Here is an 18914-nt window from a genome sequence, read left to right on the forward strand (position 1 = left end):
TTAATGGGGTAGGGATCTAACAGTTGTTAGTGAGTGTATGTGTGTGTATTGTATCTATTGTTTCTGTTAGTGATATTGCAATTATTTTTAAACTGAAGGACTAGAAAATGAATATTTTAGTGAAAAACCTAATGGTATATGTTGAGAAGTTAATTTCAATAATATTTGTCACCTAATACTTTCTCTACTGTTTCTCACTGCTTTGCAAATTCACTTTCAAACAGACTTGTTAAACTTCTTACTATCAGTTCCTTCATTATTTAATGACAATAAAGTAAATTCAACTATTTAAAAAAAAAATGCTTGCAAGCAGCCTCACTTGATTAGTTTACCTCAGAACTCCAGTAAGTACCAAACATGTCTTTATTAAAATACAATTTTAATCTGAAATCTATTGTCAAAAAACTCATTGTGTTAAATGTTTGAGGTCTTACATTTTGGGATCTCTGAATACCTGTAGTGCTGTATCCAGATTTTAATTTGTTACATGAACAGGAAATGTAAGGTTTACTGCTTTTATTGGTTTTCTGGCTATCACAGTCTCCAAAACCATCAATAGCCTCTGCTTTTTTATCAGCTACTCCTGGTTAAAAAAAAGTAACTAATCTAACATTATTCAAACAGTAGGCAGTGATTGGAGCGAGGAGATGAGGAGTCATTCCCGGTGAGAACATGAATACGATAACACAGCAATGTAAAATATTTCCTCTCAAAATAGAAAAAAGTGCCTTATTTTGCTCAGCTTATTTTTCTTTTTTAATATCTTAAAAATGTTTTAAGTCTTGGTGTTTTTTGCTTGTATTTCCTAACAAGAGATACTGAGTTCTTGGACCAATGCTTCTCAAACTCTTTCATCAGGTTCCATCCGTTCATCCATTTTAAGACTTTCTTGCTCCTTTTCAGGGTTGTAGGATCTTTCTTTGGGTTTATTGGTTTAATTCAATAGTCACATGTCATTTCATGGCACTTATTGCAAAATACAGAAATATAGACATGTAATAGTATAGAAAACAACATTTCCACATGAGCACGCATCAGCAATGATAGACCTCCATTAGAACCAGGCTCTTTAGATATCTAAAAATGAAAGAGAGAACAGCGACTTGAAAGAACACACTGTCAAAAGAAAAACATGACACAACTTTGACATTTAAATGTAAATAAGTTGAGGACCTATTTAATCCGTTTTGAGCAGAAAGATACTGAAATTGTGGATAGATTAATCTAAAGTGGAAAGTGAGGAATAGGGGACCTAAACAGTGAGAAAGGCTCATGGTGGAGAATCCAATTAAGAATGGTTAGGGCCATAGTTTGGGCTAGTGTTGGGACAAAAAAGTTGGTGATTCGACTGCATCTGACACCACAACTTGCCGTGCTATGTGTAGTTCCATATATACAGTACATATAACCTCTATACATGATTTTTCAAATACATACAGTAGGTTTGAAGTTTAGCCTTAAAGGTGGAGAGGCTAGCAGCCTCCTGTGCTTAGACTGGAGATGGTTCCATAAGCGAGGAGCCTGAAAGCTGAAAACTCTGCCTCCCGTTTGACTCTTAGATACGCTACAATCATCCAGTAAACCAGCAGACTGGGAGCTAAGTGTTCTACCAGGACAATAGGACACAAACACATCTTTAAAATATACTGGAGCTTGATCATTTAGAGCTTTGTATTCCAACAGGAGGTTTTTAAATTCTATTCTAGATTTTACAAGAAGCCACCATTGGAGGAATATGCTCTCTCTTATTTGTACCTGTTAGTACTTTAGCTGCAGCATTTTGGATCAACTGGAGACTTTTAATGAGTTACTGGGACATCCTGACTGTAGAGTTACAATACTAGTCTCGATGTAAAAAAAAAAAAAAAAAATGCATGAATTAGTTTTTCAGCTTGATGTTACTAATTGGCTTTTTTTTTGTAAAAATGGGGATAATGCCATTGTTCTCCAATGCTAATTTAAAGTTATTACTTGTTTACATGTTAAAGTAACAGAAGGTGATTTTATTTTCATCTGTGTGTTGTTCGGATAACAAAACAATTGGCACTCGGTCATCAGGTGACTGAACCGTGCTTCTTGGAGCCCTGTGTTGTTGTGGATTTTTTTTTGTTTGCTGAAGGTATGGAGCGATTTGATGTTTATTTTTGATGTTGTGTGTTTTGAGGTTTGGGGTAGTCACTGAGACTAAAGGCACAGCGGCAGCCGCAAATTTGCATGGTGGGTTAGACACTGTAGGAGAGCTCTAATAAAGACTTTTAACAGGATGAGAAGGCAAATGTGGTGGAGAACACCTGAGGCTAATACAGGTGGCAGTAACATTGCTAGCTTGCTCATTTAAAGCCAGGTTGTTCTTTGTTATTCACTAACTAAATTGTACACGTGTATGTCTTTACTTTGGTCTTAGTTCACTGCAGCTTTTGTTTGATAAAGTCCCTTCAAAGCCCTCTCTCAGAAAACGTGAATAACACAGTAAAGAAACTTTTAATGGAGGCACATGTTCACACGTATCTACAGCTCTAACGATCACATACCTAGCACTGTGGCTAATTGTTACCATGATAAACACAATTTTAGTTGGACATGACTGAAAAAGTGCTGATGTTCTGTCTGACAAAAAAAAAAAGTCTAGCAAGTGAGAATATTCTTTGAATCTTTGCTCAGTGTGACATTGACTCAGAATATTACCCAATGGGGTAGCAGAATGTTGCCCATTAGAATGAGCCACATTCTTGTTTTCCTCTTAACTACCTTTTTTACTCGTCAAACTTATGACATTACATTGTTGTCTTCTCTGCCTTCCCGATCGCTCTGGTATATTTGATAAATGCAAAACATCATCATTCATCTTTGAGTTTTTATATTCAAAAAGAAAGTTCTTCAACATCTTTAAACCCATTAAAGCCTTGTCCTCAGGTATTGGGGCAGGTATACCTAAAATATAAAATATAAATTCTTTTAATTAAAAGTGCTCGGAGGATTTTAAGGATGTTTTTTTTTTACTTTTGTTTTATGAACATTTGGCCGTGCTGCTTTTCCCATTATCTTTGTGGTCATAATACATTGAGCTTTAGATTTTGCATCATTAAAATGACAGCCCTTTGAGCACATCATGCTCATTAGTATAGATGTGTCTCAGCAGTGTGTTATTTATAAGATCTTGTTATTTTTTTTTTTCTTTTTTAATAGACTGATCAACATGGGAACACACCAGTGATTTATTCATTTGCTCGTGTCTCTTTTTCATTTTCTTTGTTGCATCTTAAACATACTCTTTGAGGACTAATGAAGTATTTGAAGAAGAGTTAATTATGACATGTGATCAGTTTCTCCATTAAGAGAAAAACTGTGATAGTGAGAACGCATGCTATACTTTACCAAATTCAGACAGAGGTGCAGACCAAAGGGGGAGAAATACATAAAAAAAAGGTTGGAAAGGACAAAAAAGATGGGTTTGGAAAGGCGTGTTCGTCCAAGCTGTGGGACAGCACAGGTTGCCGGGGTGATAGGCGATGTGAGCTGGTGATTAACGGATGTCGTGCAAGGCAGGCCGTTAAACTGTGTGGGATTAGAGGGCACCTAGCGACTGGTGGCCCACCGTTAACTGGGAGCGCCGATCCCGCCCCACTCTGCATGACCTCCACGGCTTAGCTGGCCTTTCATCTAGACGAGGGCTACATTGAGGGGCGGAGGGGTGACAGTAGAGGAAAGGTGGGGAGAAGGACGGGAGGCAGAGAGGAGCACAATTATGAAGATATCAACAGTTTCTGTGCTTTTCATGGCACCCACAACAATGTTCACCAATCAGCAAATGTGATTTTTTTTTTTTTTGGAGCAGCTTACCCAACAATAATGAGTTTTCACGCTGATGCTTCCATGGCCTCGGAAGCACAAACACGCACACAGACACATGCATGCTGCGAAAAGACATGCAAGGCTTTTTGTGTTTTTCCACACAGGGAAATAAATTACCTTTATGCTGTGCCTGCATGTGGGGGTGTGTCTTTTTGTCCCTTTTTTTGTGCTTCTGAGATTCAGATTCAGTCTTTCATTGAAGACCCCCATGCTCTCACAGACAGGTGTCTGTCTCTGCACAATGCAGGTGAGGTTTGAAGCTTGTATTTTTGAATCTATGCCGGATGCCCATGGGTCATTTAAGTGTACTGTTCTGTAGTGTAGTAGCAGGAAGTCGGGATTGTGGCTGCACAGGAGGCCTCGCCTCGCCAACCATTGTGCAAGTGCATTTCATCTGCATCGCTATAAAGACTACTCACAATGTTTTTTTTTTACAACAATACAAGGTTCATGCAAATTAAGTTGAGACATCTACGCAGTGAAAAGTGACTTATTTTTCGACTTTGGTTCTGACACAGAATGGATAAACCCTGATGTAGTTAAAGTAGGAATAGAGAGCATTTTATTGTTCCTCTTTGTGGAAGCTGGATATGCAAAGATCAGATAATTGAGATGGAAGGAAGTGGCTTTTTTGTCTCATTCAGTAAAATTGTTACACTTATGCTTGGATTTCATTCTAAAAACAGTTGAAATGATTTGCACATAATATATTTTGTGAAGGAACCTTTTTTTTTTTACACCACATTTCCAATATGGTACAGATATTGTGGCCTTAAAGGGGGGGTATTATGTAAAATCAACTTTTTCAAGATTTGTAACATGTTACTATGTCATTCCCTCATTAAGTGTGAGTATGCTATAGAATGGTACTATGTGCCTGAAAAAAACATGATGCTCCCCTTTAAGTATTGGACGATACTGATCCGATGTCAGCAATAATCGTGCATACTTGTATACATACAGTAGTTCCCACAGGCCACATGACCTCCCCGGTGATGCCATCTTTGAGGGCAAGCTTAGAGGCACGCTTGTATTGTTTATCTGCTTCGCTGCATTCTGCTCTACAAAAGACGGTTAAAATGTCTTACAATACCAACACAAATGGACGATAAACCACCCAAAATGCAGTACAGAGATGGTTTGGATAAACAAACGAGACACAGATACGACAGCAAGATGGAATGCCATCAGTATCGATCCGGCCGAAATTTGTCAAACCAAAATACCGCTTACTACAAATTCCTTCCTGCTATAACGTACATAGACACCAAAAGTGCTTATACTATGGAAGAGTGCAGGCTTTCAAATCACTCGAGGTGTACAACCAGTTCGTGAATGGTTGGGTGAAAGATGTGTACAGCATGTCACCGCCCCGTGCACTATGGCTCCCCCATCCGCTCCGACCCCAGGCGAAGGGGGTCGACGACTTTGGCGAGGCCAGGGAGTGGGAGGGAGCGAGGCGGACCGAGCGCCGGGTCTCTGGCGGGGAGAGGAGGGTGGATTCTTATCCCGAAGTTACGGATCTGACTTGCCGACTTCACTTACTAAAGAATCCATGTTTAAAATAATTATTGCGGCAATTAGTGCACCATTAACCCAACACAAAACTACCATATTGGGCTCTTTTGGCTGTGAACAGAGGCTAATCTTGATTCAGCTGCCCACAGCAATGACGCCGGGTCAGGAAATGCCCGTATGTTGACGTCATGTGGGAACTATGTATTGCTTGTTTTGTATTGTGGAATTTTAGAAAAGGCTTGATCAAGGGATATTACTCAACAACAATGGTCAGCAACAGTAGGTAGAAAAAAAACACCCATTTACTATGAACCAATGGATTACATGAATCTTAGTAAGAATATTCTACAGTTGAGAGGAATAAATAAATAAATAATAATTCTAACCACCAATTTAAGCTAACATAAGCATAGTCTACATTAAATAGAGTAAATGAAAAATAAACAAGAAAACCCTGAAAAATAACCTCAAATAGAATTCATAAATAATATACTTTATTGATCCCAAGAGGAGAAATGCACACGTACATTTCCAAAAGATATAAATTAAAGTGCAAAATAACAATTCAACTGTTTTCAACTGTCATTACATATAGGCAATAATTTAGGGCCCGTGGGGCCATAGCCATTGACTATCTCTATGTGAACATTTTACTCTTGCTACAGTAAAATGTTTGTTCTAACTGCTGTTAAATTAAATTTAATGTCCTGACATTAAGTAAATAGTGTAAAATAGCTGAATTATTTTGATTTTTTTTTTTTTACTCTTCTCTTTCTTCACAGGCTTTTATTCGACCTTTCAGGGAGCACCACATTGATCCAACAGCCATCACTCGCCACGACTTCATTGAAACCAATGGTGACAATTGTATGATCCCCATCCTACCACTGGCTTACATGGCCTACAAGTACCTCACATATACACCAGGTAACTTCTCCTCACCAAAGATTCTTTCCTTAGTTGCCGAAACGGGAAAATCGTATCTTTAAAGTTATTTTCTAAGTTTGATAATTATCTCTCGAATGGAAACTTGGGAAAAGTTGGGAATCAGCACTGCTGCATTAAAATAAGTGGCTTTGGGATGATGATGGTCTCGACCCTGAAAACAGGAGCAAGCATGTCTGAAAATGGATGGATGGATGGAATGATGATGGTCATACAACCAATAGCTTATTGATATTTTACTAATCCTTCACTCTACTTTACTCTTTGGCTTTCAGCCAGCGTCTGGATGTGCTGAACACATTGTTGCTGGTATGGAGTTCTTTCACACACACTCATTAGGACCGCCCACGTGCCATCTGCATGATATGTAATCCAATGTTTGGAGTAGCGAGAAAACCTCTTCAAGGTTCATTAGCCATTACCCAAATTTTAACATTTGATGGTAATATGGAAAAGGCTGTTTAAAAAATGCCTTAGAGATGTAGAGGAGACAATTCTCAGTTTCAGAAACATCGTTTATTGTAGTTGATTCCCTTTTTTATTTGCTATGTTAAAAAGTTTTTGCAAATGCACATTTTGGATTTTTTTTTAATCAAAGTTGCATTAATTATTTATCACTTATTTAATTTCTTGCTTACAGATTGATTTTGGGGAGAAATAAAAATCCATATTAGTCAATCTGGAGTTGATACCTGCCTGAGAAAAGGTGTGGGTGTTAGCCATGCAGTGATATGTTCTTGGCCTTTATAAAGGGTGTAAGCAGACTTGGGAAGGTCAGTAATATTTCTGTTTACTAACCTGTAATTTAAAGTTAGTTGTTGGAAAGCATGTGTCAGTGTTATCAGGCTGTGCTGTTCACTGACCTTAAGCATACAAGGCAGGAGGGAAAGACTGGAGGAAGAGGACGACCTGCAGGAGACACCAGGCAGAGGAATGTGATATTCCCACCCGTCATATGTCAGTGTTAACTGGGGCTGAAATATCTGAATCTGAAGAATCAGTAAAAGAAAACATGACTCAGATTTAATGCCATATTTTCATTACATTATTTTTCTACTTTAATATTTATTTGTTTGTCTGGCAACAGGATTATGTCAAAAGTACTTAACAGATTTTGACAACATTTTAACCAAAGATTGACCTTATGCCATGGAAGATTCCATTCAATTTTGGAGGGGATCCAGAGTAATATACTGATTCTGGATCAGTTTGAATAATAAAAAATATGCATATCTCTCATCATTGGTGAAATTTCAAAAATGAATTTTGACTGTGTTATGTTGGGTTGATAACTTAGTTACCCAAATGAGTTTTATCCGGATTGTGCATTGTGATTTTTCCATAAAAATGGGGCTGTCCATACATTTGGACTTACTATATCAGGATGACTGATCCAGATAACTGCCAATACCTGGCAAAGAGGAGATTTAGCACTCTGAGTGCTGCTGTTTTTCTATTTTTTGAAGTTTTGTGCGTAAATATTAAATGGTATATTTTGCACTGAGAGATCATTGTGAGGTTGGTTTTGTCTTGTAACAAATAAAGTAGTTACAATACAATTTAATCTGACTCGTTTACTAGATTTGTTGTAAACTTTAAGAGTCGAAAGCATAAACTTTCTTGTCCACTTAATCTACAAAACGAGATACCTGATAGCACATTTGGCAAGTTAAAGGAGTTACGTGATAAAAAGGAAAAGTCTAGAATCTGAGCTGCATTGGGACAAATCTTTTCAAAGCGTTTGGAGACGATATCTGTGCGAATGTCAGCTTCGTGTTCATTGGCAGTATCAGGGAATGGCAGCGACACGGGAGGAAAGATTAGAGGGACGCGAGCTGCGGTGAGCTCCACTTGTCGCTGACATCCACACCTGTCATGCCCTGCACCGCAGAGAGTCAATGGCAGCAGAACAGAGACAAAGAGATGCTTTGACATCTACACCTGTCATGTCCACACCTTGAGAGGTCACCGCTTAGAGTTTAAGATGGAGGGCAAGAGTGCTCGTAGAAAAGAGAAGGTGAACGAGAGGGAGACAGGGTGGCGTTAACCGAGGGTCGTGTTGTGGCAAGATGACATCAAAACCTTTCATGTCAAGTTATACTCAGTGTTAAGAGGTCAGCAGACGAAGACAGGGAAAAAATGTGGGGTGACATCTCCAGCTGCCGTTAAAGACGGGTCATTAAAGATCGAGAGGACAGCTGTAAGTCATACCCATAAAAACACCAAACGGAAGAAAAAGTTTGCATTGTTACAACTAAGGGTGTGAAAAACAATGATTGCACGATATATCGCGATTTTTTGGATGCCGATTTTAAATCAATTGTTTTTGTTTTTGCTTTTTTTTCTTCTGATGTTTAATCAATATTTTTGTTATTGTATTTTTCACATTTTCGTGGACGTGTTTTCTACTGCTGGAGTCATTGTCAATTCTCAGCGGAGCAACCTAAGTACTGGGCATGTTAACCAGCTCCTGCTCCTACATAAAAACCTTGAAAATTGTGCCACTTCCTCCACTCCAGCAGATGGTATCGTAGATATAATAATAATAATAATAATAAATGGACTGTTTTGAAGCAAATAGTTTTGACTCATTTTGCCCGCTGAATGATCAATATCTTCTGATGAACATATACAGCAACTTGATTTTTCATCTTTATGTTTGATTTTGATATTAACTGGGTAGCAAATAACAATATATCGTGATAATATCGTGTTGTGATACGCATTGTATTGCAACATCCTTCCCAATACTCACCCCTAGTTACAACAGGGAAGTATTAGAATTAAAAACAGAATTTGACTCTCATTCTAGTGTGTATAGATGAGTTCTGTCTACACACACAAAGGCGTCGCTGTGACTGCTAGCGTGTTTCTCACCTGTCACTTCAAATCATCCTCGACATATAGCAAACATTCCCCAGCCAATGATAACATCTGACTGCTTAGCTTACTGCAGTGGTTCTCAAACATTTTCTGTTGCTCCCCTTTTGAACAATGAAAGGCATTCACCCCATCCTAAAACAATGGCTACGTAATTCAACCTTTATGGAAAAAGGTAAAAATCAGGGATTTTTTATATTTACTTTTTGCCTATATCCAATATGCCATTATTGCCCAATACTTAATGATTTTTGATACCGATTAATACATAGATGCCCTCCCCTCAACCAAATTTTAGGTCACGTTATATATACTGTATATATGGATATATTATAATATAATAATTCTACTTCAGTAATGGAAAAATTGCCATATTTATTTTTAAAATGATGCCTCAAACTACAGCACATATTGGTTTTTTAACATCGGTGGAAAAGCAGATATCAATGTCAGCCAATATTCCATTTTATGGCAAATATAATTTAATATTAGGGAACTGATAATATTGTCGATCTCTTGTAGAAATAGTGATTCTTCTTCTTCAAAACTCATAAAAGTAACACATATTTTAGAACAGAAATAATAAATAATCAAGCCAAAACATTTTTTTTTGGGGGGGGGACGACGACTTAGTCTAGTTTTCGTCAGGTGAAAAAACTTTTTTTGACAAAAATGACTGAGGAACTGCTACAGTGTAGGGGAATAAAAGGCGGATATTAATGGTAATTTCATATGATGAGTAAAGATTTAAATGACGACACTGACATTAGGTGATACATAATGGATATTCAGTATTTTATTCAATTTTTTTTTTTTACCAATTTAGAATCCTGAACCAAAACAACACTGAAAACATTTTATTTTTTTCTGACATGATCTGTCCTACTTTTGGAAATGAATAAAAACAATATGTACACAGACTCCCACCATCACCTTCACCGTGCATTACTACAGCCCTCTATGATTGATATGTTCATTGTACGCACAATAGCTGGCGTTTTTCATCATAGTGTTTAATCTGCTGCTTCTATCAGCTCTCACCAACATTTGTCACAGCTACTGTATATTAGCTTGTGCAAAACGCTGTTCAGTGGATCGTTCAGATACTGCACAACAACAACAACAACTGTTTCAAACAAAAAGCCCGTAAATGGCAGACAACAGAAAATGCTTGTGTGTGGTTCACCATAGCTGTTCGGTCCTTTTTCTTCTTATAGAAGAATCCATTCGTCATTTATCAACCCATTCTGTCAGTTTTCCAGCGTCTCTTTGTGTCTAAAGTTCTTTTTTTGGTTTAACTTTTTTCCCCTCTTAGTAAAAAGCTCCTGTATTCCCCAGGCCTTCATCTGCAGTCCCAATTCACCTTCATCTGAACAGGACATAAAAACTGCCTGTCCAGTCCCAGCATGCCTTTGTACCAATAATGTGTGGAGTTTTTCATAAGTAGGATACTGGGATTGCAGCAGTCGTTTAAATATTTAGAGGTAATATCATAGTTACATTCTAATACAAATATTAGCTTGGAAAAAGCATGGTCTCATTAAAAACATTGTCTTGTGTTGGCATGTTAAAAAGAATGCATTTTGTTTTTGGCAGTTATTTTTCTCAACTTTTTGATTGAGATGTTCTTAATCTTACTTGTGTCTCATTCTTTCTTGTCCCTGCTCTTTCCTTCTCGGTGGCCCCGGCAGCATCCTCCCTGTGGGACTCCGTCTTTGTTCTTCCACCAAAACTATTTTGTTCACCTATTTTTATTAACTTTAAACTCTTTCTCCTTCTCCATGTGATCTCCCTTCACCTTCCAGAGGCCTTGGCCGCGTCCTACCCGTGGGACTGTTACGTCTTTGCCCTGGCCGGTTTTGTTACGCTGACCAATCAGATTCATAAGTGGAGCCACTCCTACTTCGGCCTGCCGCGCTGGGTCACGCTGCTCCAGGACTGTCACCTGGTGTTGCCACGGAAACACCATCGCATTCACCATGTCTCGCCACACGAGACGTACTACTGTATTACCACAGGTATGACGTTCTGTTTTATTTTAGTTCAGGGGCCAAATATGGACCAGTTTGATCTTAAGTGAGCCGCAGATTTTAGAAAACGTGTGTTAGTTTGCTCTTTTTTCATTTATTGTTTATACCGAGTTCAATGTACATTACATATACATGACTCTTTTTGAATTAACATACTTTTATATATACATAAACTCAGAAAGGAGTAAACTTATAAGTTCCCACCCCTGTAATTGTCATAATTCCTATCAGCGGTTGCTTTCTTTCACAAAACAGTTAACATAACAGATAAACAGTTTACTTGCAAGAAACATACATATGCATATACTGTACACATAATTATATATACACATATAAATGTAGAAAAGGATATGTTACCAACAATGTTAAGTGCTTTAGTAGATCACAATCTATTTTTAAGCTCTTATATGTAACAGTTTCATTTTAATTTCTTTAGATATATATTCCTGTCATTCTTATTCTAAGAACATCTTCTACATTTTTCACCCACATACACCCTTTACTTTTATAGTCTATGTATATATTTCTATTGATTGATTGATTGATTTTTTAGTTACAAAAATCACAGCTATAGTTATAGTTCAGCTTCTTCAAGCACAACAATCTTTTTAGCACTGTTATTGTCTTATTATTATTAAATATATGTATATATATATATATATATATTATTTTTTTTTACATATGAATGAATTACATTACATACTATGAATTACATCCATATCCAAGCAAAAGTGACTGCTATCAGTCGCTGCAGGATCTTTACTTAAATTTCCTTCAGTTTGTGACCCATTTTAATTTAATTTGGGGAATACATTACAAAAAATTGGAGGATTCAAGAAACATCTGAGAGTTCTATCAACAATTTAAGATGATAAAAAGCTGCTATTATGTGATTATAAGCATGTGTTAGTTCTATGTTTATTAAACGGGTGGGACTGGACTGGAAAATGTTTGACCTGGCACATTTATTGTCTATATTGTACTTTCCTCCCTCACATCCTGGACTTTTTATTAAGTTGTGTACTTTGTACCTAGTGTGTGCACACACGTGTGTATTTGGTTTTCTGCTATTATTTTGAGAAGACCATAATTTGATATATATATATATATATATATATATATCAAATTATGGTCTTACCTTTTATTTAATCAGGTAAATCATTGAGAACAAATTCTCATTTGCAATGACGATTAGTTTATAGCAGAGGTGGCAAAAGTACTAGTCTTCAGTACTCAAGTAAAAGTATAGATACTTGAAAAGTATTGAAGTTGCTCCCTTACTTCAGTAAAAGTAAAAAAAAAAAAAAAAGTAAAACAAAGTCCCTTTAATAATGACAGTGTTTTTAAACTAGCAAAATCCATATCTTTTGTAAGAACTTATAGAAAACTGGTGCATGGAAACAACACCTGGAGAATTTAACACTCATGATAGATAAAATTTGAAAATAAAATATTTCAAGAAAAAAAAATGCAAATGCTCAATTAAACCCAAGGCAGCTTTGAGTTTAACATTTTGAAAAACTTGAAAATGGGGAAGAAAAAGCTCAAACTACCAACATTTTTCATTTAGTCTCAAGAGAATCATGTTCTCCAGGTTTCTGGAATGAGACGTGCCCTTTTTGGTGTGAAAATGAATCGTGCTGCTGAAAATAACTTCTCAAGCAGCTTCACGGTTGCTGGTTTGTGTCTTTTTACGTTGTGACGTCATATTTGAAGGTCTTAAAAGTAACAAGTTCATTCTTAAAATGTAAGAACTAGAAAGTATTTGTTTAAAAAGTAAGAAGTATAAGTAAGAAGTTGCCAAAAAAAACTATCTGTGAAGTACAGACATCAGAAAAACTACTTAAGTACTGTAACAAAGTATTTGTACTTTGTTACTTGTGACCTCTGGTTTACAGGTTGTCTCATCTGTTTTAGTCTTTTTGTGACTTTACAAATTAAAAAGTGAAAGTTCAATAGATAGATACTAAATCTACTTCCAACAATAACCAAAATGGTCACCAGTCCTTTGTATGAATGAGTAACAGCAGATTTCTGGACTTCAGGCCATTGTCAAAGATTTAAAAAGCGCACTGTATTTTCTACCGTCTCATGTTAAAATCATCAAAATAGGGACTAAAAAACGTTGTTACGGAACAACCATATTTGTTGTGGGCGGCCATTTTAGTTCAGCTTGATTGAAGCTGATGATTTGGAATGATTGCTTTCGCATTTCCCATCAGATCTGAATGAAATGGCGGCTCTGACAAACTGACTGACTGACAGTCTCGTTAGCGTCTTTATAAATAACTAAAAGTAAGAAGATGTTCTGTTTGCATGTGTTTTGAGTCTTTAGAGATAAGAGGCCTCTGTATCAGATCCACATTCTGTATTCTGCGTGCATCAGGACGAGAGGAAGAGAGAAAAGCAGGAGGAAGCACAAGCGGGATTTCAGCTTGTACGTCACCCTGCGCCCCAGTGGACAACAGATGTGTGTGTGTGTGTGTGTGTGTGAGTCGAGGGGGTTGACACAAGGGAAATTGTGTGTCTGAACGTGCACACACATTTGCATCTGCATACTCAAGCATCTGTGTGTGTACTTGTCTTTATGACCTTGTCTATGGTTTTAACCTGGTGTGTGTGTGTGTGTCTGCGTGCGTGCGTGTGTGTTTGTGTGTGTTGGGGGGGTCTCGGGGGAAGTGACGGCCCCCTGCTCCACCAGCAAGGCTGCCTAAGCTCGGCTCAGATTCCACTGGGGCCCGCCTTGCTGCCATCGTGTTGGCCATTGGCTGACACTGGCCATGTATATTTAATGCTAACCTGCTGTCTGTTCTAACAAATAGAAGTTCACAGGCAGACGGGGATGGTGGACGAGAGGGTGAGGAGAGGATTGGTTAGATACAGAGATGTGACTGAACAATAAAGAGTTTGTGGAAAAACTAAAATAAAGACGATGTGTGGAACACAATGAAATAAAAAATGGAACAAAGCCTCCGGCCTCTTCCAGCAGAGAAAGGGTCAAACAATACTGCAGCTGTACCATGCAGCAACCAGTGTTATTTTCAACAGCAAATTTGTATTTAGTTTTAGTCAAAATGTAGTCATCAGGACTATTTCAGTAATAGTCCAGTTTTAGTCAACAAAATGACAGACTTATATAGCACTTTTCAAGGAGACTCAAAGTGCGTTCCAAAAATTGTTATTTGTTCACACCAGTCACTCACATCAGTCATACCGGTGGTGGTAAGCTACAATGTTGCCACAGCTGCCCTGGGGCATACTGACAGAAGCGTGGCTCCCATTTCGCGCCTACGGCCCCTTTGACCACCACCAACATTCATGCACAATTCATACCCATTCATACCACATAATGTGGGTAAAGTGCCTTGCCCAAGGACACAATGGCGATTACTTCGATAGAGTGGGATTTGAATCCCAGATTTTAGTCGACTGAATCTGTTACAGATATAGTTTGCTAAGATATACAGGACCAGAGTTTATGCTTAAAAGAAATATATATATATATGTATATATGATCACGAGTTTTGAATGAATTTTGTCCCATGTGACGAAATCCTATTTTTATTTTTATTAGTTGACTAAAATATAAATTCATTAAGATTGTTTTTGTTAACATGTATTTTTTTTATTAGTCATAGTGTCGTTATTGTCAAAATGTAGTCGATGAAAACAATTTTTAATCAACAAAGCCTGAATGCACACCAATTATTTGACATTCGTCAATAACCTGGCCGATTAACTGGTTGGGTTATAACATGTTACTGATAAAAATAACAGTACATTTTATTTAGAAAGCGCTTTCACAGGTGCTCAAGGACACTATACAACGGTGGGACATCTGAGACAAAAAATTAGAGACATGAAATAAAGAAACATTAAAAACAGTTATAATCAGACATTCAAAGCTCATTTAAAAAGTGCGTTTTGAGCTTGGATTTGAAGGTTTGGAGGTTGGTACAGTGTCTGATGGAGTTAGAGTGACTTCCAGATGGAGGGGTCAGGCTTGGTCCGTGTAGGTGCTGAGAGCAGATCTCCACCATAAAGAGTGCTCGAGCCCCCTCGACTAGATCTTTTCATGATTCTAGGTGGAGGCTGTTTGAGGGGTGGTGCCTCCGGAGGAACCACATCCCTTTTCAGTGCCCGGTGGGAGTGATTTTGTCATTTCTGCAGGACCTGAGGTTGCATCCCATAGTGAGACATCTTACTCATATTACTCATAGAACTGGGGTTATATACATAACCTAAAGTTTACATTTAGCCTTTTTGGATCAACCCATTGTTTACTGTTTGCGATTTATGCAACTTTATTTTTGAATTTTGTAATAATTTTTTTGACATTGTATTCCTTAAATTGTTTGCACAAGTTTGCTTTTTCTTATTTTTTTCAGTGACTTTACACCCTTTATGTTGACAGTATTACGAATTAAAGTTCCTTATTTTAATATAGTAGTGTTTTGTGTCTTTGTCTTGAATCATATTTTGGGTTTTATAAGAATTTGTGTTCTCGTTTACAGTATAGATCCAGTGTATATCAATGTTATTATTACATATATCGGCCGATAGATCGGATATAGGTTTTTTAAAGGCAGTGGCTATCTACACGGTTGCTGTATCAATATGCCGACATTCTATCCGTACGCAGCGCCCCTATTTGGCCAGTTTAGGTTGCGTGACTAAGATTAAACCTAACCCTAACATTAAAAATTGTTGCAATATTGGGTTATAACCTAACCCTAAGACCCTATGTACTTGTACTTTGGTAACCGTACCAATATCACCGGGGATTGTCCCTACGGCAACTGTACAAATAGACACTTTTTTAAAAACTTCCGTTATTGGTTGAGCTCTCATTAAAAAACAAGCTGGAGTCCATGTGCTTTGTGCATCCACCTTCTGTTTACATCATTTGTATATTTGGGTGGTGTATTTACACACACCACCAGCTTGCCTGTGCATCAGGCAGGTGCGTCTGACCTCTTCCTTGCCAGTGTTTTTGCTGCGTGATGAATTATGTGATTATGAAGTCATGCATTCATTAATGTGTACATGTAAATGTACTTTGGCCTTGAGTCATACATGCAGTAATATGTTTACCTTCAACACATTTATTTAGTGAGCAATCCGCACAGTTTCGGACACAAATCTCTGTAACTCTTCTTTCTGGTCTGTCATAAAGTATTAGAATGCAGCTGACCTCTGCACATGTCCATTTTTTTTTTTTTTTTAAAGTTGGGCAAAAATGAAAAAGCTTAAGAGCTAATGATGCAGAGTGACAGGAATTGTAAATGTCTAAAAATCATCCATATGTATTTTATTAAAGATGACTGAGATGGATTTTGTGTATGTTCTCTGCTTCCAAAATGAGGAGCAATGACTTCTGACATTATAAAGTATTAAGTGCAAGCCTAAAGAAAATGTTGGACACATACCAGCAGAATGATTCAGCTTCTGAAATCTGGTGAAAATGAGTTTAACGCACTGTGAGAAGTCGTTGATGCATTAGTAGGAGTGGATGCTCACTCTCAGCTTTTTAAATCGTTCTTTTTGGGGATTGTAAAGGATTTTAAAGGTCCATTATTATGCTATTTTTCACCCATCTCCAATTGTTCTAAGAAGCCCAACGACACAGTATTTGAGGTTTATTTTCCCAAACTCATCTGTTTTCTGGAGTTTTAGCCTCTGAAAAGTCACTTTCATGACTCTTCTAAAAACAGGCTGTTTTGGGGCCTTCATGCATATGCATGAGTGGGTGTGTCTGTAGACACTGACTTCATGCCTTGCTTTTGGAGAGGGCTTGGCTTGCACTAATATTATACTGCATTTGTTTGGATTCCAACAGTTTTTTTTATCATAGTGGTTGTCTTTTGCTAGCCACACACTGCACATTACAGTAAAGCACGTCTATTTAAGCAGCTATTGTGATTGTGAGTCTGACAAACGCTGCTTCAGGGTGTGTGCATTAGCAGCAGAGTAAACTAGAGCTGAGTCAGCTGTTTCTTGCTAAGTCACTTTCTTGTCCTCCTAACTTCTTCCAACCACAGGATTAATCAATTTAAGAGGATAGTCCATTGTTTTGTTCTACCGCTGCATCGCATTGGGTCGCACTGCGCTTCTGATCATCTACATACCGGATAATCTATATACTGAACATAAATATATTAACTGTGGATAAAGGGCAGTGGTGGCCTAGTGGTTAAGGGAGCGGGCGTGTAATCCGAGGGTCACTGGTTCGAATCTCCCTGGGCAATCACTGTGGAATGTTGAACAAGGAGTTCATGTTCTCATATAGGGTAGGAGGAGCCAAGAGTGTGAGGAGGTGGAGTTTCTGCCTTATGAGTCATAAGGTAGGAAAAATACAACTCACCCGTTTGGACGCTGACTATTTAAAAAATGTGGAATAACAAGGGAGGGAGGAAACAGAACTTTTTCGACATTGGCCCTCTGAATGAGGCTAAATGAACGTATATCACTGTAGCAAAACCATTATGAAGTTATTTTTTCATAATATTGCCCATTTGAAAGAAAAAATACTGATCTGGCTCCCTTTACTTTGGGAATTGAGACTTGATGATAAAAGTTTGACAAAAATAATTTTAAGGACAGAAGTCACCATTGACTTTGTGCTTCATAAGTGCATAGTATTGTATGCTGTACTGTATTGTCTTTAGTTTGGTCATTTCCTGCACAATAATTGAGTGTTTTTGCTTCTCAGGTTGGTGCAACTATCCCCTGGACCTGCTGGGCTTCTGGAGACGCATGGAGCAGGTGATTGAACGTGTAACGGGGCAGAGACCACGATCCGATGACCTGGAATGGGCAAAGAAAACTGAGTGACAGAACAAAATGGAACCAAGTGCTAGAAGATGATTGGTAGATAGCAGAGAAACTAAGACTCAATTTGATCTTACTCATGTCACTTTGCGTGTTGCTGTTTTATGTTGCTTCAGAGCAAACATTTAAAGCAGCCAAGTTTGCACAAGGTTGGAGTGCTGAAGCTGCTTTATTACTAAGCTTTGAAGTGTGTGTGTGTGTGTTTGAGTGGGTGTTGGAGGGTTCTGGAGGTTGGGCTCTCCAGGAGTGACGCCACACTGCCTGTTCCAAGCGGCTTCTTTTACACCGTACAGGCATACACACTTGCAAAGCTTTCACAGTTGGGCTAATGAAAGTATTTTATGTGTTAAATTGTATGTCTTGTGTTTTAAAAGCGTATCTAACAATATTACCCGGCGTAAAACACCTAAAATCATAAGATTAGACCTCAACAAGTTGTTACTGTTGTTACACAGACTGACAATGTGCACAATACATGGATCTGTAGTTCATTTATTTGCCACAAATGCCAGCATTCATACCTGCACAGCTCAGTTCTGTTTGTTAATAAAGTATAAAAGGAAAAGTGATGTCTCCTACTAATGCCAATAATGTATTTTATTTTATTTTGTGTTATTTATAATCTATAAGGGTAAATAGTCATCATCCAGTGAGAGGAGCTCAAAAGTTGACATTTTTAGTTAAAGCAGATTTTAGAAATTAATTTAATTCCATAAACAAAGACCTAAATGAATATAGTCACACAGCAGAAGGTAAATTCAATAGCTAACGCTGTTCATTGATGCTAATATGTTTGTGATATACAGTATGTATTTGGTCAGTCTTGTCTTACATGTTACTTTACTGTGAAAATATGTA

At 37.7% G+C, this 18914-nt stretch overlaps 1 protein-coding gene across 1 annotated transcript in view; it reads left to right on the forward strand.

Moving 5' to 3' along the window:
- Positions 1 to 18625, forward strand: part of LOC114466041 (transmembrane protein 189) — a 44683-nt gene extending 26058 nt beyond the window's left edge. Inside the window, exons 4-6 of the mRNA XM_028451476.1 lie at positions 6153 to 6297; positions 11001 to 11213; positions 17938 to 18625. Of these exons, the coding sequence (XP_028307277.1) occupies positions 6153 to 6297; positions 11001 to 11213; positions 17938 to 18059 (480 nt within the window). The 3' untranslated portion in view covers positions 18060 to 18625. The remainder of the gene's footprint in view (positions 1 to 6152; positions 6298 to 11000; positions 11214 to 17937) is intronic.
- Positions 18626 to 18914: the final 289 nt, after the last annotated feature.

Source organism: Gouania willdenowi, chromosome 6 (assembly GCF_900634775.1).
Source record: "Gouania willdenowi chromosome 6, fGouWil2.1, whole genome shotgun sequence".
In the NCBI taxonomy this organism is placed as follows: domain Eukaryota; kingdom Metazoa; phylum Chordata; class Actinopteri; order Blenniiformes; family Gobiesocidae; genus Gouania; species Gouania willdenowi.